Raw genomic sequence first — 22640 nt, forward strand, 5'->3', positions numbered from 1 at the left:
TGTGTCCTTGGGGGGGGGGGGGGGGGGGGTGGGAAACTGGTCCACACAGTGCCAGATTTAGCTAGTGCGGGGCCTGTAGCATATGTTAAAAAAGTCGCCCTCAATAAAAAATCACATAAATATTAAACACACGTTTTTTTTACTTGTATAGTAAAGTAATTGCATGTTTTCATTTGCTATATGGCCAGATAATACGACAAATCGTTAACCTTAAACACCCAGTCGTTCATAAAAGTTGAAGGCGGTATAGTACTATAGTAATAGAGAAAGTGCAGAATCACTGAACCGAAATTGATAGCTTGAAAGCATTTAGCGAGGGGCCCTTGAAAGAGCGGGACCCGTAGCATATGTAGCTACTTTTGCTACTGGGATAATCCGGCACTGGGTTCCACACCATGCAAATGTAGAATCTTGCTTGGGCAATGGGACACTTTTTCCTCCCCCCTTTGGTTTAATTTTTGGGCGCCTAATAAAAACGATTGCAGCATTCCATACACACCAAGTCAGCATACTCGGGCGTCATGAACTACCAACGAGCAGTGCCGGATTATCCTCGTAGCAAGAGTAGCTACATATGTAGCTACGGGCCTCGCACTTTCAAGGGCCCCGTGCTAAATGTTTTCAAGCTATCAATTCCAGTTCAGTGATTCTGCACTTGCTCTATTACTATAGTACTCTACTGCCTTCAACTTTCATGAACGACTGGGTGTTTAAGGTTAGCGATTTGTCATATTATCTGACCGGTATAGCAAATGAAAAAATGCAATTACTTTACTATGCAAATACACAAATTTGTGTTTTAATATTTGCGTGTTTTTTTTTTATTTAGGGCCCCTTTATGACATATGCCACAAACCCCTGCACTAGCTTAATCCGGCACTGCCAACGAGTGAATTTATACAAACATAAAATTGACTTGACTGAAGGTAAATGAGTGGGGGCCTTAAGAACAAGGAGATTATTTATATTATTTAGCTCCTATGAATAACCAAATAATAATCCACTTTGTTGAGCTATCATTTGTGGCCAGGTCGCTTCTGAAAAAGAAGGCAATACCTCAGTGGGCTTTTCCTGGTAGGATGGGGATGGTTTAGTTGTATTTTTATGTGTTTGGGCGATTCGTTTACCTTTCTTGTACTTTGCACGACTATTATGCTTTTGTATTGTTTGTTGTTATAGCGTCCTTACCTGCCCGTACTGGACGTCTGTGAAAAATTGCGTGAATGATCATCAGATTCCTCCAGTATAAATATTCAGATTCAGGTAAGCACGGCTAATAAAACAGATTGTGTATATTGCGTGTATATGGAGAAAAAAAACACTGGGAAAATAAAGTGATTTTGTTTGTAATGACGGCGAAAGAAATCCAAAACGCTTCGGTCAATTGTAGTCAATGTATTTTTTACAACGGAGGACGTGACAGGCTTCAAAAATGCCACATTCATTGTTCTGTGCTGGGTCTGAAGGCCATGAGGTGAAGGGCCGGTCCGTCAGTCTTGCTGCAACGGCTCCCACACATCACGGCGCACGCGTTAATCATTCATCATCATCACAGTGATCGCTGGAAAGGCATGGCCGTGAGTTCGATAGACAGAGACGACTCGCGAAACTTTAAAGGAGGGCCCTAGGTCTTCGACATCTTTAACACTCAACGTTCTTGACAGTTACTCCGCAAATTCCCCTGTGGCCAGCGAATGGCAAAACAAAATATTATGATTCAGCATTTGTAACATGACATCAACATTTTTTGTTCTAAATCGCAATAGCTAAATAACAAAACATTGGATACTTCTTCTTGGTTCTTTCGGTAAAGTCACGTAGAAGGGAAATAATAAAATAATAAAAATATAACATAATAACATTATTAAAATAAAACATAATAACATTATTATGTTTTATTTGTATTATTTTATTATTTCCCTTCTACGTGGAAATAAAACATAATAACATTATTATGTTTAAATTGTATTATTTTACTATTTCCCTTCTACGTGACTTTACCGAAAGAACCAAGAAGATGAATCCCTGCAGTCACGAAAGCTTTAAATCGAAACATTGGATACCGTTTTTTTTTTTAAATGGAAACGATTCTTCTTACCGGACGCCTGCAAGGCATCCGGAGTAACCATTGCTGATATCAACGCAGTTTGTGTGGCTTGTCGCGTATTCAGGATGTTCACGAGACAATTTAGTGAATGACTGAAAAAGTGGAAGATAACTCGGAGCAATATTTGCACATCGTTGAAGAACCTATGTTGATCTTAATACCTTGGAGACGGCATTCGTGTCAAATAAAACAAGCACAAACATTGAACGTACTAATTCTTCACAATCGTTTTACGCTTTAGCATAAACAATAGAGTTTCTAACAGATGCTTTACATACTCGTATATACAAATTATATAAGCAATACTGTGTAAGAAATGGTCAAAACATTTTAAAAATGGAATATTAAATACAGCATTAACTCCTCTTTTCCATCATCATGTTATCCATGATCCCTGATATCTTCCGATTTTCTGAAATAACTGCTGGGTGCACGAACATGCGGATAAGAGTCGTGTTGAAAATGTCATCTTAATTATCCGTATTTTTCACGGATAAAAGAGTCATACAGAAAATTCATACGATTCCGCGCATTCTGAGAACGGAGGAGTCACACGGTAAAAAATGTATCTTGATATCCGTGTTTAGCTGTGACTTTTTGTGGACAAGAGGAGTGTTTTTTTCAGCGCTCCCCCTCCCCATTACCCAAGTCCCATCCTGACAAAACGACACAGAAGAGAGCCGTTGTCACTGCACGAGTTCGCGCGTGCGGTCCTCGGCGGAACGATCCTCGTTACCTACGGTTTCGTTCACGTTACACGACGCATGCGTACAAAATGGAGGCTTAAAAATGAGCCCAAATTTACGTTGGTGCAGTTTTATCTTCTTTTTTTTAGCATTCGCCGAATCCAAAGTTTTCGACCGCCCCTCGTATATACATACATACACACACATAAACAGGATGCGTAAAGGCCTTTAGTTTTTTTGCGAAAGGTTACTCAAAAATAAGTACAACAAATTAGTTGTGAAATGAAGTTAGTGCTTTCACGTTTTACCGCCAAATCAGTTAACGAAGCCGGCGCATAACGGCCTAACCATTGCTTAGAGCATCGTGAGAACGTTACAGTAGACAGCAACTCTGATTAATGCCAATAAATAACTGCACGGTGTGCGTTCGGTTGTGGTGTAAACCAACGGACGCGAGCGCTCGTCGCAAAGGACTTAACGCGGCGTCGCTCGCGAACCGTCGACGTCGCCGGCCTCACAGTTTTGGGCGCCACCCAGCGACGAACTGCAGCAGCTTCCTGGCCTGCAGCTTCCCCAACCCAAAGTCGTTGAGGAGCATTTCCTCCGACAGCTGAGCGAGCAGCGACCCGTCCACCTTCTCGGAAGAAAATTTTGCCACGGGCCCTTCTGGCAACCCGAGAAAACGCAGGCACCGGCACACGCCCTCCACTGACAGCCCTGCCAGGTCCAACGGGGGCCTCCAGGGATCTTCGCCGAGCTCGTGGCCGCCCGGGCCCGTGTCTGTGTCCGACAGCCTGAGGTAGGCCTCGCCGCCCATCCCCAACGAAAAAACCTCTGTCCCGTTTTCCACCGGAAGCTCCCAGGACGAGATGAGTGGCGATGGCGCGAGCGGGCCCTGGTGGAGCTCGGCGGCGCGCCCCGGTTTCGGAGGCCGCGGTGGAGAGAGCGGGCACACGGGCCCGGCGGCACCCGGCGTGCCGGGCTGTTGCACTGTTTCCGCAGACAGGATCCTGTCAAAGGGCGGGAGGCTTCCGCGCGCGAGCAGCGACAGCACCGGCTGCTTCACCACGCAGCAACCGTTGTGCGCGGGCGCGGGCGGCCGCCTCTCATCCGGCGCGGGCATGAACGGGTCGAATGGGTCGCCGCCGTCCGCCGGGCTCGCCGAGCCACTGCCGAACGGAGGGCAGAGCGAGGGAGGCGGAGCGCCGCAGCCAGTCGCCCACCCTCGGGATGCCGGCGACTCCTCGGGGCTGTCGGCGCCGCAAACGGCCGCGGGCGCGGTGGCCCCGGCGTCGGCCCGGCGCTGGGGCGCCTGGTGGCACCGCGCGTGGGCGGGGACCACCGTAGAAGAAGTTTACGTGCTTGGACAGCGACGCGTCGGGCGTCAGGTAGTGGCCGCCATCGCTCTCGCTGGAGCCCCGGCTCCACGTCTCCGACCAGGAGGTCTTTACCGACTGGCCGTCGGAGAGAGAAGGCCGGGCCGAGCGGTCGTGTTGAGGGCCAACGGTGACGGCGCCGCCGACTGCCACCATTGCTGTGATCGCAGGTCCAGCCGCAGGGGTAGCAGAAGCCGGCTCCGGGGTCCGTGTTCGCTTGGGCCATCCACGTCGCGTTGCTCCTCACACCCCTGGATAAACAATTCGCGAGAGTCAAACCACCGTCAAATGTAAACGTAGAGGCCTGAATTTTCCCGCTCAAGTGACTGCTGACTGAAGAATATCCACAAGAGGGAGCTCTGGAGAGCCCCTCTAAAGAGGCATTTGGCCTACTCTTCCATGCTGACCAGACGTCATAGAAGAGGTGGGAGTACCCACAATTTGCATCATCACCACCCGCAGACATGCGTGTGATGGTGGTAGTGTACCTGTGAGTGTAACCCGGCTACCCGAGTTCGATTCCTGCACACGGCCAAAACCAGTGATAATTATCTAAACTGGTTCCGAGCCTCCTCTAGGTCGACTCAGCCTCAAATGTGTACCTGATGCGATGCATAAACATCACTACTCAAGAGAAAAAGGTGGCCGGGTGAGGTACTGACCATCCACCCCCTCGGGCCGGCCTTCATAGGTGCTTGCTAACAGCACTTGGCCCAAAAGTCTGTTCTACATTGGAAGCCTCACTCCCCACCATCAAAATGTATAATTTCCATCCCTGCCTCTGGGCCAACAATGGAGATGTTCGTTATTCCATGGAGACAGAGAGATTGCGAATTCACATTCGTGACACAACCTTCCATGGCGAGTGCTCTTTGCTGCACAAGTGAATGAGAACACCGTATAATATCTGACATTTCACTAAGCCAACAATACGATCGTCAAATTACTTGCAGGAAAATTTTGTACGCGTAACATTATACGTCTGCCTCCGCAACATAATGCAATGTGTAAAATGTATAGACCGCCATCGGTCAGTGAATAGACTCACGTTCACTTATTTTAATAAAGTTAAATGGCTGTCGGCAGCTATACAACATTTCATATGTATTACCGCGAGGAAGTCCACAAAAGTTATTTTAAAACACTTTGAGTCAGCAATTTCGAGGAATAGAAGCCCCCCTATTTAGTCAGAAACGGAAATGCGCCGCTCCCAAAATGGAAAGATGAATGGGCTCCATAAAGCGGGCATTACCGCCGCCCGCTTGCGGATGTGATATTTACGGAGATTAATGGACATCGGCGCTGTGGAGGGCTCGATCCATTCTTAAACGGCCGTGGCACTGTACGGCACTTCCCCTGCGCGTGACCTTGGCAGCTCACTCGAACGGCGAAAAAACCTGAATGAGTGTCGGGGCTCCTCGGTGACGATCAATAGCATTTCGTTGTGTTTTCTAACAGCAAAGCGGCCAAGCATAACGTTTGAAGTGAGCGAGGAGGAAATAAACCACCCCGGGCCAGCAGTCGACACAACGCCTCGCAAACAAGATTCATGAATGGAGAAGAGAAGCAACATTTCTCCCAATGCAAGAGTGGAAGTGCACGTGTTCGCACAGAGACCTTTGCAAATACCAAATAAATGCTCGAGACGCACTATAAGAGAAGCCCTGTTCAGTGCACAATGAGGCGGTGGTGTGGCCCGTGCCGTACCATGCCCTGCTGCCTGTTCTCTCCCGCGCGTCTCAACTCTGCACACGACTCTGGATTCGGACCGTGAACCTCTGCAGTAAGTGGCGAACGCGCAACCGCCGGGCGCGTGTCACCGCCTCCAATTGAACCCACACCGACGCTGGGATTGCAGCTCAGTGCATGAACCCCTATGACACCGCTTGCTACATTACAACCAATACTTACATGCAGACACACACATTCACTCCATGTGTTGCATTGTAGTTGTAGGTACGTGATGATTACCACCCCGGCGATGCAATGAGTCGTCGCAATTCGGGGTCTGGATTCGATCCAAGAGTTCAATTATTTTCTAGGCTCGTTTTTACCAACTCATTCTTTTAAATAGTTTTTCACTTGTATGGTTATTTTGGTTCCTTTAGCCTTAAATGTTTCATTAGCTGATCGTTTGCATGCACAGTGTATGCAAATCGTAAGTAATCTATTTTCAAGTGCAGGACTTTATACACGTAAATCATCGATTTTAAGTCGACGAATCGATGCATTGCTGGATGCCTACAAAGTCCAATGTTCGATGGAATCTGCACCGTGCGCACTCAGGGCGGGTTAGCACGAAGATGCGCACGCCCATCTGCTAAGAGGCGCCACTGCCATTAAATATTGAGAGCGTCAGCCTGGAGCACATGTGGGGCGTTTGGGGCATCTGCGTTGAGACTGCGAGGCAGGAGAATCTGGGAGAGCGAGTGAGAGCGAGTGCGATGGGGGAGAGAGAGTAATCAGAGAGACGGATACATAGAATAAAAATAAGGCCCATTGCAGTATTTACCCAGAAAAGCCTCACCGAGTCCTAAGACTTGCAATCAATTGTTCATTCATCTACAGAACCTACTTACACACCGTGTAAATAGGTCGTGCGTCTATATGCAGTTTAGGTCCTTTTATCGGAATATTTATTTGTACTGGAGGAGGAATCCGATGAGCTATGAAGCTATTTTTTACAGATGTCCAGTCGGGGCGGGTCAGAACGTTACAGCAACAAACAATACAATGACACGATAGGAGTGCAAAGTACAAGAAAAAAAATCACCCAAACACAGACAAATAGAACGAAACCATCCCCATCCTACCAGGCAAAGCAGTGAGCTAGGTAGCTTATTTTTCAGAAGCAGCCTGGCCACAAATGATAGCTCAACAAAGTGGCTTTTCAATTGGACATTTATAGCAGAAAAATAATATAAATATCTTATTTTGACATGGGGGACCCATACCGCAGATCCTCATATCCGCGGGCGGTTATCCGCAAATCGAAGTCTTCAAAGCGACGCCAGCTACTCATTTAACACCGAGTCGACCTAGAGGAGACCCGGGATTGGTTCGGATAATTGCCACGGACGTCAGTCATGGCCCAAAAACTCGAGCTCGGGAAACGGTCAGTTGCGCTGGGTAGGAACCGAAGAACCCTCCCCGGTGAAGGCTGCGTGGACCACACAGCCTTGTGGGGAGGACAAGCTGGGGGGGGGGGGGGGGGATGTCGACGGACAATTTGGCTCCTCCTGCTTCCGTGTGTGCCGAGCAGCAACTCTTCGCTGTGAATTTAAAGAGACCGAGTGTGTGTATTGATCGTGGAGAAGTGCAATCAAATAATGCCCGCCGCCCGCCACAGTCTAGGGAGATCCCATCCAGCAGTGGATTTGCAAAATAGCTATGTATACATACGTACATACACTCACGATGGATAAACAGACATTTTTCGATTTAAAGCTTTCGTGACTGCAGGGATTCATCTTCTTGGTTCTTGTGGTAAAGTCACGTAGAAGGGAATTAATAAAATAATAAAAATAAAACGTAATAAAATAATATAATATTATGTTTTATTTTTATTATTTTATTACTTCCCTTCTACGTGACTTTACCGAAAGAACCAAGAAGATAAACAGACATTGTACGGTTACACAACTTACAACGTAAGAGGTGCAGCACGGCTTGAATGAATTGATGATTTAAGGTCATAATTGCATTCAGATAACTCATAACCTGCAATGGGTGAACTCGTATCACAGACTTCCACAGTATGACGCACACCTACGGATGAATGATTAAATGTAAGTCGAAGAGTCACAGAGGTTTTACCATCCACCTACAATTCGGACGGTTGGCTACGTACGGCGCAAAAGAAGTCCAACATTCATACAAGTGCTGCTGCGTGGCGCTCACTTCCTGTCAAGGCAGTGTTTCTTCACACGTTGTCAGAGGGGGTGAGGGCTACTTTTGCCAATAAGGCATTACCAGTGTGACGGCCGCCACACATTTGGAACCATTGGGGTTTGACTGCAGCACGACGAGGGTGTTTTCACATTTGTGTATTGTCGGGGGCCGCACGTCAGGAGCCGCATTGAAGGCCACCAAGGGGCCTGCCATTTGCCCGCGGGCCTTGCAATGAAGAACACGGTGTTACGGGCTCAGTCGTGGAAATTCGCCGTTTCCTGAGTGCGAGTTTTTATCAACCGCAATTGCGATGATGGGCCGAATCAAACCGCCGGCCGAGATTCCAAGATCGCAAACCACCTCGGTCATTGCGGGAGCCGTGAACCCTAAACCCCCCCCCTGCCCCACGCTACTCCGCCACCAAACCGGACACGCGCCGCCGATGGATGGCGGTGTAAATAGAAACAGGAACAATATCATACGGCACGAGAGACAATGTCAGCTTCTGACCCTCATTTCCCAGTAAACCCACATTGTTTCCGTCGGTATTGCAACAGCTGTTTGCTCTCGGGCTGCACTGCCAACGGGATCTGGATCGCTGTCTCAACACAAAACGTGTGTGTGCACCAAACTCAAACAACTGGTTTCCAAAACAAAAGATAATATTGTGCGCTGCTCTCAGCTTAAAAATAATGAGAATGTTTTATATATATACACACACACATTAAAAAAAACACTTAGCAACAATAATAGCAACGAGCGCTCACAAGCGAGTGTCATAGTGCGCATTTAAGAATGTTTTTTACGATTCATGCAAATTATAATTGTATCTCCTTATTACTACCATGCTCATGTATGCACCTCCAATTATCACGGTTGGCTACGTACAGTGCAAAAGAAGTTCAACATATATATACATTACGACTACGCTCATTTTTGGGGCACCGTGATGGCGAGATGTTTAACTACCTCGTCTGGTATACAGGAGGTCGTGGGGGGTTCCATCCCAACCCTGACGCCTGCTGTATATTTGGAGTTTGCGTGTCTCTCTCCCCGTGGTCGCGTGGATTTTTCTCCGGGTCCTCCAGTTTTTCCCTCCACGTTTAGAATCAACGTCACGCGTTGAGAGTACTTGGCTGCAATAATTCCCACGTGACAAGCCACCTCGTTGCGCTATCATTTGTGGCCAGGTCGCTTCTGAAAAAGAGCTAGAAAGCTCAGTGGGCCTTACCTGGTCAAATAAAATTGTTTAGTTAACTTCTGTCAACACTGGGTGAACGGATACGAATCCGTGCGTAGAACACATACAGAAACACACTCGCAAAGTTTCGTACACATGTGATGTGGCGCACGCATTGCGGAGCCTAAGCATCGATATTAATTGATGTTACAATGCATCGTTGCACACGCACACACAGACCCCTAATACTCATCAGCCAAAACCTCGCCAGCAAAAGTGAGTCGTGGACTGCACCGTCCACTAAACATAACTGCCGGGCGCTGCGATTAATGTGGCCAACGACCATCTGCACATGAATCATCTCTCAGAAGCAAGCCTCCGGCCTCCGACATTATAGCCCCTCATTATTATTTCATTAGGAAGTGAGGTCATTGTAGTACTCCCTCCCTCCCTGTCTCGCTCTCCTGTCTCTCTCTCTCTAGCTTTACGAGGAGTGGCAAGGGCTCGTCCCCCGGAAAAGCGGCGTCCGCGCTTTGTTTCTCCCGCTTACGTTTTCTCGCGACGCGTCGGTCATCATCCGTCGTTCGTTTGCTATTTTGCTCGCTTCCTCGCCACCGCCTGTTCCGAATGACGCGACGACGTCCGGACAACCGGCTTGAAGCGCTGCACGCCGCGCCATCGGTCGCGATCGCAGGCAGCCCCCCCCACGGGGGGAGCGGCACCGCGCCTGGCACGAGCGCCACTCAGGGACGCCGCGTACGTCATCGGGGAATTACGGCGCTGCTGATCGCGGGGGCCCCTGTGCGCGCGCTGGTGGGTTCGGCCTTTCCCACCGATTTCCAGCAGAAATATGACAAGATGTGGAGAGAGCAGCGGGCTTGTCCCTAATCTTTTAACCAAATTTTTGTAACAATCGCATTTTCCTTTGACAGAGTTCGCACTACAGATTAGCACGGATGGCTTTCGTGCGGTGCGAAAGAAGTTCAACGTGCGTACATGCATATGTCGTCATAATCTTCCAAGCATCGTCAAAGCACCGTTATCCTCATGGGACCTCCTTTTCGAGCAACAAAACAGGTGTTGAGATGTTAAAACACCAAAACTGAAACCTTTTACAAGGAATCATGTCTGCATTAACCACAATGCTTGTGGTCAGAATGCAAACAAAAACATACTCTGATAGTATATGCATTGTCCTTGAAACTGATTGGTCCACACCAGAGACAGCTTTCTTTCGAGCCTCGTCTCAAACAGTGTTAGACCAGAGGATCCCAAAAGGTGTACAGCCCAAAGACAACGCACTATCAGGGTAATGAGAGCTTGGGGTGAGCAGACAGTACCTATTCTCATATTCTCATATTTTAGTACTGGCAAATGAGGTCCCATGATAAGGTGTTAAGCCAATCAGGGTCACCACTTGCAGAAGGAGTGCCGGCAATCGGTGATCACACTTAAGTGGTGTCGGGGATTTTATTGCGCAACTATGCAGCGCGGAAAAACTGATCACGGTGCCGCATTAAGGATTACTATCTATCCACCCATCCCATCATGCATCCGAACCTAGCCAGGCGGTACTGCCGTCAAGAGATTACCCATACTGCCCTGTAAGAAAGTTACAAGTTCTCATGCCGGATGGGCTCAGGCCATCATCCCTACGGAATTCAGGAAATTGTTGTCACCGCGCCGGAAGTTCAGCAGCGCGCGTCGTTCCCGCCGTGGGTTGAGAGAGTTTGGGCGGAGTGTGGGGGGTATGGGGTTGGAGGGGGGGGGGAGAGTGGGCGGTGGTGGTGGGGGGGAGGGTCACGTACACGTGGTGCAGCCCGGACGAGTAGTACGAGAGGCTGGGGCTCGGCGAGCGTGCCGCCGCTTGGCTGAGCTGCGGCCGGGGGGTGCGCGGAGGCAGCCGGGGGCTCAGCGTCGGCGTGGAGGGGGGCTTGGTGCTGCGGGGGGGCACGGGGGGCGCCTGGGCCTGCATGGCTCGGCACTCGGCCTTCACCTGGAAGGAGACACGGGCGCCACGCGCGTGCGGCGGTGCCGGCGGACGGGCAGATTAATGGAGCACGGGGGGGATCGATGTTTCATTCCACTGCCAAGATTTGTTGTTGGGTTTTTTTACTGCAAAAGCTGTCACTTTGTTTCGAATGTTGTTAAGCAAAAAAAAAATGTTTTAGTTTCAACTCATAAAGATTGTCAGTTTGATGTCAGGTATTGTATCTGAGCTATATGTAACAGAAAAACACAGGTGACGAATAGGTTCAGGACAGAACTTCTGAGCAGGGGTGGCACGGTTGATTCCCAATGCCACCACAATTTGAAAAATAGTCGCAATTTAATTCGATAATTATTTTTCCCCAAATGGTTTCACCAGAGTAATGATTCACATCCCTTTATCAATCAACAGGCCGATGAATGCCTCACCCCATGCCGCGTCAGTGGTGGGGGTATTATACAGCCATACATCACCGCACAGGTCAGGGTAGGTTCGTGAAGGCAGCGAAAGGTGCCAGATGTATCGTTACAATGCACGATTGCGAGGAACGCGCGATAGCAACCGACGGCGGTGAGCAACCCCAACGACGGTGAGCAACCCCAACGACGGTGAGCAACCCCAACGACGGTGAGCAACCGATGTATGCCTGTCCTCGCCGAGCCTCACCGCCTGCGACTTTGGCGGGAGTGGCGGCGGGGGCAGCGAGCGGTCGTGGTGCCCGGCGCGTGGTGGGGAGCTGTACACCGCGGCCGCCGCCGCCTCCCTGGCGCCTGGCGCGTCCACCTCCCCCCGGCATCCCCTCCCTCCCCGCGTCAGCAGCCGGGGGCTCCCGGCGGCCACGGCTCGCTCCGACCACAGCTCCTCGTACGGAAGATCGGCGCCGGGCGGGCGTCCCGAGTGCGACGACGACGACTGTTGCGGCGGCGGCGGCGCGCGCGGCTCCTCGGGCAGGACGTACTCCCCGTCGTCGTCGCCGTAGTCGTCGCCGCCGTCGCCTCCGTAGCCGTCGCCGCCGTAGCCGTCGCCGTCCGTGCCAGTTCTCGTCGTTGACGGAGCGACGGTCGCGCGACAGAGGCGGCAGGGCCGCGACCCCTCGGGGCGACTCCTCTTCCGACGAGCACGTGCGGGAGGAGCGGGCGAGCGACGCCTCGCTGCCGCCGCCGCCTCCGCCGAAGCAGCCGAGCTGGAGCCGCCCCCCGCCGCCCCCGCCGTGCCCGCACCCCGGCGGCCATTGCTGGAAGGGGCAGCCGCTGGGTTCGCGCGTGTAGGGCACGTGGCCGCCATGCGGGGCCGGCGCCGACCTCCCCGGCTTGGGGCTCGACACGTCCCGGCCCCCGGTCGTCGCTCCCGACGAGCCGCCGCCGCCGCCCGCAGGAGGCGGGGGGTCGACGAGCGGCGCCTCCCGCACCGCGCGCGAGAACTCGTCGATGTCGAAGCTGCGCTGGACGAGCGCCAGCCTGTCGCGCACCGCCCGCTCGTAGGCCTTGTCGGCGCAAGCCAGCCCCTCGGGCAGGGCGAAGCGCGGGAGCGTCGCGCCGACCTGCAGCGTGAAGTGCAGCGGCAGCGCCGTCTCGCCGCCCAGGCCGTCGGGGCGGATCGCGCAGCACACCGCCACCATCTTGGCGCGGATGCCCACCAGCTTGTAGCGGTGTCCCTCCCGCATGCTGTGCTGGTCGTAGGGGTTGCGCGGCGGCGGCGCCGACGGCGGCTGGGGTCCAGCGGGAACCCGGGACGTCGTTCCGCCTCCCCCTCCCCCCCCTCCTCCTCCTCCTCCACTTCCTCCGCCCCCAAACACGACGACCCCGGCGGGCACCATCCCGCCCAGGCCGCCGGGCCCCGGCACCTGCACGCTGACGGGCAGGCGCGCCCGCTCCAGGATGGAGCGCAGCGTGTGCTCGCCCTCGCGCAGACGCAGCTCCAGCGGGCTGCGGGTGCCGAAGCGGCCGCGGCACTGGAAGGGCAAGCTGAGGCTCTCGTTGGTGCGGTGGTTCATGCAGATGAGGCACGGCATCTTGCCCTTGGACGGGCGCAGCACCGACGAGGGGGCGTTGTTGTTGCCGCCGCCCCCTCCGCCGCCGCCGCCCGAGTTTCCGCCGCCGCCGCCACCGCCGCCGCTCACGGCCGCGTTGAGCCGGCCCAGCTTGCGCAGGAGGGCGTTGAGGCGGAAGCGGTCGCGGCCCGGCGGCTTCCCGCACAGGATCTCGGCCTGGCCCATGAGCGTGAGCTCGTCGCCCGTGCTCAGCGAGAAGTTGTAGACCTCGCTGTCCTCGCTGAACTCGCCCGACGCGACCTGGGCGCAAACGCAGCAGCAGCAGCAGCGTTAGGGCGGTGGCCTTCTGTGGAAAGGTTTACAACAACATAAAGAAAGATGATCCCCGTTCTAAACGCGTTGTGACTTGCAAACTCCGCGACCGGAAAGTTGGATCCGCGTCGTGGTCAATGAGATTGCTGGCGGAACAGCGGAGCGACGTGCACGTGCCGCGCTCAGTGAACCTGGCAACCCGTGTGTGATTCCCGGCCATGGCCGATGTCAGTGGGGAGCGATCTCTAAACTGGTCGTGGGCTTCTCGCGCCCTATGACTACGCGTGCAATGAGCAGCATGGTGAAGTATGATCAAGCACCCCCCCCCTCGCATAATGAGCAAGTGTTCATGCAGCAGTGGATTGACAAAGAGCTTTAAATAAAATCTAATTGACTGCAGATGCTGTCATTCTTATCTATCTTCGGTGATCTCAACTTAACACAAAGTTCAAAATCTCTTCACCGTATATTCATCACGATGGCACAGTCAACACTCCTGCTCGAATGGAGCCTTCAGAATAATGGGCACAGCTAAGATTTTTTAAAGTTGGGTGAAAACTCTTGCCACACGCCCTAACAACTGCGCCACCCAGTCAGGCAGATTGGCTCTTACCTGCTTACGAATGAATAAAATAGCTCAATAAATGTATCAAGGGATTGTTTAATTTATTTAATTAAATTACGATCTGACACAAAGAAACCACACACTGAATAGTTGCGTGAAGGATTCATACGATTTAAACTATAAAACAAAAAGCGACGCTTAATCATTAATGCCAGGGTCTGCCAGCGCAGCAGCAGCAGCGCACGCTGTAATTTAAAACGACAACGCAAACGCGAGCGGTAATTTTCACGTCCCCCAATTAACCTACGTGAAAAGGTGCTTCAATTTCGCGCGTCCATCCCAGAAAATCGCTCGTCGAAATCGAGGACGCCGTTGGTAGGCGCGTGAATTTTGCCGGCCCTCGCAACAAAGTCGTCGACCCTCAATACACGGGACAATGGATGTTTTCCCCCCCTCCATTTCAGACCAAAACACGCGGAGACCCACTCTGGGCCTTGGAAGCGTAGCTTCATTATTCGATTTGCATTGGGAATGATCAATCATCTCGATAGAGGCAGGCGGGGGCAACTCCCTATTTCAAGGTTCGACTGTGGGCCCTCCCTCCCCTCCTTTCTCCCGACTCACTTTTACTGAAATAGCCTTGGATGTGTTTAACCCGTATAACAATCATATGTAGGCTACAACATGATTGCAGTTGCGCCGTGTATTGGGGTTTAGAGAAAGACAAGTCTCAGGGTGACAGTATTAATACAACGATGCCGGACCCATCGGTCAAGGATTTCCCCAATTGGGGGTGGATCGCACGACTTTACGCTGCTCAAACTAGATTCTGTTTGTCTTGGTGTGTGTTTCGCTCGGTGTGTCTTTGTGTGTGTCTCTCTCTGCGTGTGTGTCTGCCTATGCTGTGCCCGTGTCTGTGTTTTATCATTCATTCTTACCCGATGATGGTTGCTTGTGTTGCAACCGAAACGTCGTATTCTATTATTATCTGATTTTATTTTCTACGTGACTTTACCGAAAGAACCAAAGAGTAATTTACGCTGCTCCATTGATACGACAGCAAGATGCGTGAATCATCGGGATTGGTCCATGGTAGTAGACCCCGGGTACTGTTTTTATTATAATGAAATAATGTTGTTCAAACAATTTTCTTAATATTTTTTTCCGTTTTTTATCTGTTGATTTGAGTCCAACCCTGTGACCGACTGGGCCCCTATGCGTTGCATGACGCTACCAGATGCCCTCCCCATAGTTGTGCCCCCGGATAGAGTCATCAATAGAGGTATCAATAGAGGTATCGATAGAGGTATCGATAGAGGTATCGATAGAAGTATCGGATGCACTCTTTTGCCTTCGGAAAACAAGTGCAGAATTGGATTTCCACGACAACAATAACGGGCTCTTGATACACAAAATATGAATGGTGCTTCAAAACAAATGTTAACACTTATATGGGACTATCGTTTTTAATGGAAAATGAACGAAGACACTGTCACATGATAACAAATATATGGTAAGAGCCATCACCGTCAACACGTGGCCTGGAATCTTCTCGAGGTGGTCTCCAGAGCCCGGAGGCACATCTCTTGTAGTGTTGCCGCAAATTCTCTTAAGTGTTAACATTATTTTGAAGCACCTTGTTTCTATACTCCTGTGCAGCTTCATAGGCTGTTGGGCAAAGTGCTCTAAGAGAGCACCAATGAAAGCCTGCTTGACACACGAGGGGGTGGGGTGTGGCCGGAGGCATTACCGGTCACCTTTGTCTCCCCGGCGTTGATGCTTAGCCCAGCACACAAACATGTATGAACATACAGAGACAGATTCCCCGTGTCGCCTTTAATATACTGTTGGAGCAAGTGCTGGTCGCAAGCAGCAAGGAAGGCCGGAACGGCACACGAGGGGGTGGGATAGGCTAACACCAAGCCTGGCTACAATTTGTCTCTCCAATGCTAATGTTTACACACCGCACCAGGTACTAATTTATCAGGCCGAATTGACCAACGGGAGATGCATAACCTATTCAGATATTCGCCATTGGTACTGGTCGTTGGCGGGAGTCGAACTCTGGTTCGTTGGCGGTTTTCATAGTGCAATGCACTCAGCCACTATGCCACCCCGTGCCGCAGAACACGTGAACACACACAAACACAGAACACACACACACCCCGAGCACACGCTCACACACAAAATACACACACACACAGAACACACGCACACACACAGAACACAGGGGCACGCGCACACACCGAACACACGAGCGACAGTGCAAAGGAAGGAAGGAGGCTGCATGGTTCCGTGGCTCAACACACCGCGGCCCCCATTAGCGCACGTGTCTGCACGCACTGCGGGGAGGGCCGGTGGATCTACGAACCGTGGCCACCACACAGCGGTAACAGCGTGCACCTTGAACCCCCCCCTACCCCGCCGGTGAGAGGCACAGAGAGAGAGAGAGACGGAGCGTGCGAGCGAGCACGCGAGTGCGTGAATAAAACGACTGAGCTTTGCAACAATTGCGACACCAGGTTTTCCTTTTTTACAGCCGGCAGCGGAGAAAAAGAGAAAAAGAATGGGCATTTAAAACATCGACGCTCGTCGGAGTGTGGAAACACCGTGGCAAACCGACTGACATCAACCCCGCGAAACATCCCGCTACACTTGCTAGGGTGGACGAGAATTCCAGCTACTTTCGTACCGTACGAAGCCAACCGTGCTCACCGGAGGTGCGGGACTGTGAAACTATGAAACAAAACGAAAATGTTTTTATTTCACCAGGTAAGGCCCACTGAGCTGTAAAGCAATTTTTTTAAGCGACCCGACTACAAATGATAGCCCACCAAAAGTGGCTTATCACGCGTAAATTTATAGCCAAATAAATCTATAAACGCACGTTTCTAAACGCGGAGGGTAAGACCGGAGGACCCAGAGAAAAATCCACGCGACCAATGGGGAGAACATGCAAACTCCAAATTTACAGGTGTCGGGATCGAACCCACGGACCTCCTGCGAGCGAGTTAACATCTCGCCACCGTGGCGAGACGTTCACTAGCGAGCGCTTGAGCAGAACGCATTGGGGCCTCGGAGGGAGGATGGCCAACGTATGAGACTGCTGATCGAATGGCAGCCAAGACGGAGGGAGGACACAACTGGCTGACAGCTCAGAGGCCCGTGCGGTGAATCACTCCATACAGAGCACGGAGGAGCACTGTCTAATGCTGGCCTGACTCCAGAACTAGTTCTGCAGTGTCTCCTTCTGGGGCCCCGACACGACACGAGGCTTCGCTAACTGTAAGCCCTCCGGGAGGGGCACACGTTTCTTCAGCTCATGACAAAAAAACATATTAACGGGTTGAGGAGAAAAATGTAATACTAAACTAAGAGTCGTGTCAATTTTTGATTTAAAGCTTTCGTGACTGCAGGAATTCATATTCTTGGTTCTTTCGGTAAAGTCACGTAGAAGGGAAATAATAAAATAATATAAACACCTGATGATGATTGCTTGTGTTGCAGTCGAAACGTCGTGCGAATTTTTATTGTTTTATATTTATATTAGTTTATTATTTCCCTTCTACGTGACTTTACCGAAAGAACCAAGAATAGTCGCGTTAATGTTTTTGTTTAACCGCTAACTGCAATTAGAGAGAGAGAGGCGAATTCTTTTTTAACTCCCGGTCTTTTATTTTGGCACGAACCAACACGCTTGAACGCAGGGCACGAGTGCCAATGAAGGCCTCGCATGTTTGAGCGAACAAATTGCTTCCGCTGGCTATGTGGTCCGAGGAAGCAGCACTGACGCTCTTGGCACCCTCCTATCGATTTGAACCTTGCGTGTTTGTGGGAAATCAAGAGGGCAGCCCTTGCCAAACAAACCCCCCCTCTCTTTCCCGCCTTCCCTTCCTGCCTCCACACACGCTCGCACAGATCGACTCACCCACACGGACTCAAAGTCAGCATTAGATCGTTCAACTCGGGGCCAAGTGTGGCTTTCATGAGCAACCACTTCTCACGGCAAAGTTCACGACGTCGCCTCGCTAAACCGTCATCTCCAAATCCGCTCGAAAGTCACGTTGGGGGCTGCGGCGTACGTGCACGCCAGAGGGCCGTGCTTTCGTTGCGAAAACGGTTTTCATTCACCGTAGTTTTTACCTCTGTCAAACACGAGCTCCGCGCACAGCCTCACGGGACAATTACACGAAAGTCATATTTGCAACGCGCGACGCTCGCACGCACGTTCAGCAAATTTGGCAGCGAGTTTAACGTGTTTTCCATTGTAGACTAAAAGCACTTAAAAAAAAAGCTATCTTCCAAACGCGGGAGCTTATTCGCTTGAATTGCGTGCAATTGTAGAGTGCACGACAAACAAATGACGTGCTCTAATCCCCTGCTTTTAAAACCGCCTTTATTTAGCACCCGGCGAGGATAAAAATTACCCCTTGGCTCCTTGAAATGTTCAATAATTGACACTGCTTCAGAGCCAACTGGGTGTGCATGGAGACACGTGCCACCAGCAATAAAGACCCATTGAGATTACAGCTGCCAAACAAAATGTGCACACACCACACACACACCACACACAACACGCACACCACGCACACAACACACACACACACACCACGCACACACCACGCACACACACACCACGCACACACCACGCACACAACACACACACGCACATAACACACACACGACTCACACAACACACGCACACAACACACACATGACACACACACACCACGCACACAACACACACAACACACACACACCACGCACACACCACACCCACCACGCACACACCACACACACGCACGCGGGCACAGGTGCACACAGATGCCATTGTAACATTTTACTCTCGTTACAAATTGGTGCCAATTCGAATGTGGGGGCGTGAGCAAAACAGTCAAACAATTTTACATCCAGCCAGGTGAGGTTTTTTTTTTCCCTCTGTCTGTAATGCGCAGCTGATAAACGAACACGGAGCCAGGTTTCAAATCACGTACGACAGGTTCGCTGAACGGGTGACGAGGTTTGTTTGGTAAGAGGGCCAGAGCTTGAACGGGAGGTAAGAGGATGTGACGGCGGAGGGACAGGGAACAAACAGGGGTCTAAACGCGAGCGAGAAGAAGGAGAGCTTTATAGCTCATCAGATTCCTCCAGTGTCAATAAATATTCTGATTCGTATGGGGCGCCACGGTCGTGAGATGTTCAATACATCGCCTGCTAGACAAGTTGTCAGCTCGATCCCGACCCGAACGCCTGATGTATATTTGGAGTTTGCATGTTCTCCCCCGTGGTCACGTGGATTTTTCTCGAGGTCCTCTGGTTTTTCCCTCCACATTTAGAATCAACATCACGCGTTTAGAGCATCCGGCCACTGATATAAATTTCCACACGAATAGCCACTTCATTGAGCTATCATTTGTCGCTTCTGAAAAAAACATCTATATAGCTCAGTGGGACTTACCTGGTAAAAAAATGTAATAGCTTATAGTTTAAAACCCTCACTGGTGACACTAGTGGACAAATATCCCAAAGCACGTATTATTCCCTCCCGAAACAAAATCTCTTGGGCAAGCGAATAACTAACCAGGCAGCACGACTGGCGAACACCTTGGCGAGGAAGGGGTGCAGGCCCCAGCGGTAGTTATCGTTAACAGTGAAGAGTACCTTGACGATTTAAAGCTTTCGTGACTGCAGGGATTCATCTTCTTGGTTCTTTCGGTAAAGTCACGTAGAATGTAAATAATAAAATAATAAAAAATAAAACATAATAAAATAATTCTCACGACGTTTCGGCCACAACGCAAGTAGCCGTCCTCAGGTGGAGAACATTCTACGTGACTTTACCGAAAGAACCAAGAAGATGAGTACCTTGACGCTGAAGGAGATGTCTTCCATGACAAAGACGCGGTCTGGAAACGCCTTGGCCACCTCCTCGACGCTGTTGAAGTACTGCACAGGGTCCTTCATGTCCCGCTCCTGCTCCAGCAGCTTGAACTTCCCTGCGCCGGGCGGAGGCGGGACGGCTCGCGTTAGAAGACAGCTCGATTGACGGCGGCAACGGCTTCAGCACAGATTACAAAACCGGGCCTTACTTGCATGCGGTCAGGTCTGTGGCGTGTACCATGTGCACTGTGCGTGCACAACAAAAAAGCTCTCAGCCCTTAAGCGTTTACGCAACAAAAAAACACCAGTTCCTGAAGAACTGCATTGTGGTCACCGTATCATGCGTGTCACCGTGGCACGAGTGAGCAAATGTGACGAGCCAACAGGCAGCGGTGAGTCAGAGGCAACCGGTCTGCACGTTGTAATTATTGATGAATCGAGGCTCCGTTATATCTCGACGAATTTGCTCGGTCCTCTAGACAGGTCTCGTCCTTCTTAGAGCTCATCAGTAGGGTACAGACACCACGTCAGCCCAATTGTGAAAGAAGTTCAACATACACGCATATAATTGAAATTACACGCAGCAACATCGCACCCCCAACTGCACAACACGTGACAGGATCCTCCTGCAAGAGAATCATGAGCCTCAGTGAGGCTTTCCTGGGTGAACAAGCAAACAAATAATATGAATCATGAATGCTGCGCTGTGCGTGAGTGTGGATTGGGTATGTCTGGAGCAACGGTGGTGCATTGGTTAGCACATTGCGCGACAAACTCCGTTCGATTCCAACCTCTGGCTAACATCAGCAGTAGCAAGTGATATCAGACCCGGTCCTGGGTCACCCGTAGGTCGACTCAGACTTAAATTAGTACCTAGTACATTGTGCAGTGGGGAAACGAAGGTGGTCAGGTGTGTGGTTGGTCAGACCACTCGCTCGTGCTCCGTGCCGGACTTCATAGGTGCTTGTCGACAGAGTTGACCCCAACAGTCTGGTCAAGTGCGACAAGGGATATCTATATGCCTTTGCTATTCGGCTTGTACGCTGTGCATTTCCCACTGCCCTAGTTCAATGAATAGTCACAATTTTACTCATCTCAAGTTTATTTTTACCGTCTCAGTTCGTGTTGTTTCTCAACGCCTTCATCGCATTCGTACGGTTGTGTTGGCCCTATTCGCGAAGACGTGACTTTACCGAAAGAACCAAGAATATGAATCCCTGCAGTCATGAAAGTTATAAAATCGAAATAAAATCAGTGTACCGTGTACATCAACCGCGAGTGACCGACGCTTATGCGCGCTTCTACGCGGGCGTTCCCGAGCCTGAGAACCGAGGTGGAAGATCGATTCCGTCGATGCTTCACGTCGCAAAAGAGCGGCGCGTTCCGATTATGCCATTCACAAGAATAGCCGCCAGTGGAACGACTTCTATGAATGGTTCTGGCTTCACACTGCTGGGGTTTGTAGTCGTCACGGTTTGCCAATGCTTGTCACGGTGATCACGGAGTGCCAATGTGAATGTGCAGTCAAGGTGCGGGCAAATCAAAGCCACTCTCACTTATCCCCGGCGCTATAGCACGCCAAGTACGTTTAAAAAAGAATATCAAACAGAATACAAAGTGCACTGTCAATGATGTTAGGGCCTCACGCGTTACGTACTTTGTTAACTGTATCTATGGTGAGGAATATTTTTTGCGCGCATTATGTGTGCGAGTGTGGACATGCGTGTGTCTATCTGCGTGCTTGCGTGTGGGGTAATGTAGCGGTTAGCGCTGCGCTGCGCTACGAACCCGGCGACACGGGTTCGATTCCAGCTCACGGCCAACACCCAGTGACGATTATCTTAGCCGGTCCTGGGCCTCCCCTAATTCGATTCACCCTCAAATGAGTACTTGCTGTAGTGTGTCAAATCATCGCCACTGGGGAGACAAAGGCGGTCGGGCGTGGTGCTGGCCACCCACCCCCTCGTGTCCTGTTCCTGCCATCATAGGTGCTCACTAACAGCACTTGCCCCGACAGTCTGTTAAGGCTATGTGGGCGAATTGTCTTCTATTTGCATGCTTGCGTGTGTGTGTGTCTTTATTGTACATGTTAGTGTGTGTGTGTACTGAATGTGCATGCACGTGTCTGCGTGCATGGACTAAGTTGGCACAGCAGGGAGCACAGTCTGTGCATCTGTCAATCATCTCAATCAGTCAACCCATTACGCCTGGGTCTGTCCCGTGAACTCCTTGCCAGCGAGCCTTCGAAAGTTGATGTTGCCTCGAGGTGCACCCAGCCTGGCACAATCTCTGTGGTGATGTCACAATCACTCAGCGGCCAATGGCAGTTGCTGCTGTTCATTGTGGCAACATTAACCGCTGCGTTCGTGCGCTTCAGAACTCAACGACGCAAATTTGATTCCTGCTTAGGGCAACATCATTGGCGAATATCCGATCTTGTTCTGGGCCTCTCCTAGGTCGACTCAGCCTGGACCACAACACCTTCTCGTCCACTGTGCCGGCACTAATAGGTGCTTGCCAAACAGAACTTGCCCCGACAGGCTGTAAGAGGCTGTACGAGGTAGCTTTGTCTGTGTGCATGAGCAGTACCGGACATTAGCCCCCATGACATCTGTTTGCTCAAGTTGCAAAGAAGGGAAATGTTAACCCCGGTCAAATGTGTA

The 22640-nt window shown here is 50.9% G+C and overlaps 1 protein-coding gene across 1 annotated transcript in view; it reads right to left on the reverse strand.

Moving 5' to 3' along the window:
• Positions 1 to 1380: 1380 nt before the first annotated feature.
• LOC133344252 (GRB2-associated and regulator of MAPK protein-like) overlaps positions 1381 to 22640 on the reverse strand; it is a 91958-nt gene continuing 70698 nt past the window's right edge. The window contains 6 exon segments of the mRNA XM_061554327.1: positions 1381 to 3856; positions 3859 to 4420; positions 11049 to 11236; positions 11897 to 12055; positions 12057 to 13520; positions 19963 to 20093. Coding sequence (XP_061410311.1) covers positions 3308 to 3856; positions 3859 to 4420; positions 11049 to 11236; positions 11897 to 12055; positions 12057 to 13520; positions 19963 to 20093 — 3053 coding nt within the window. The 3' untranslated portion in view covers positions 1381 to 3307.

The sequence above is a fragment of the Lethenteron reissneri genome, chromosome 19 (genome assembly GCF_015708825.2).
Source record: "Lethenteron reissneri isolate LAM-NWPU_2019-01 chromosome 19, ASM1570882v1, whole genome shotgun sequence".
Lineage (NCBI taxonomy): Eukaryota > Metazoa > Chordata > Hyperoartia > Petromyzontiformes > Petromyzontidae > Lethenteron > Lethenteron reissneri.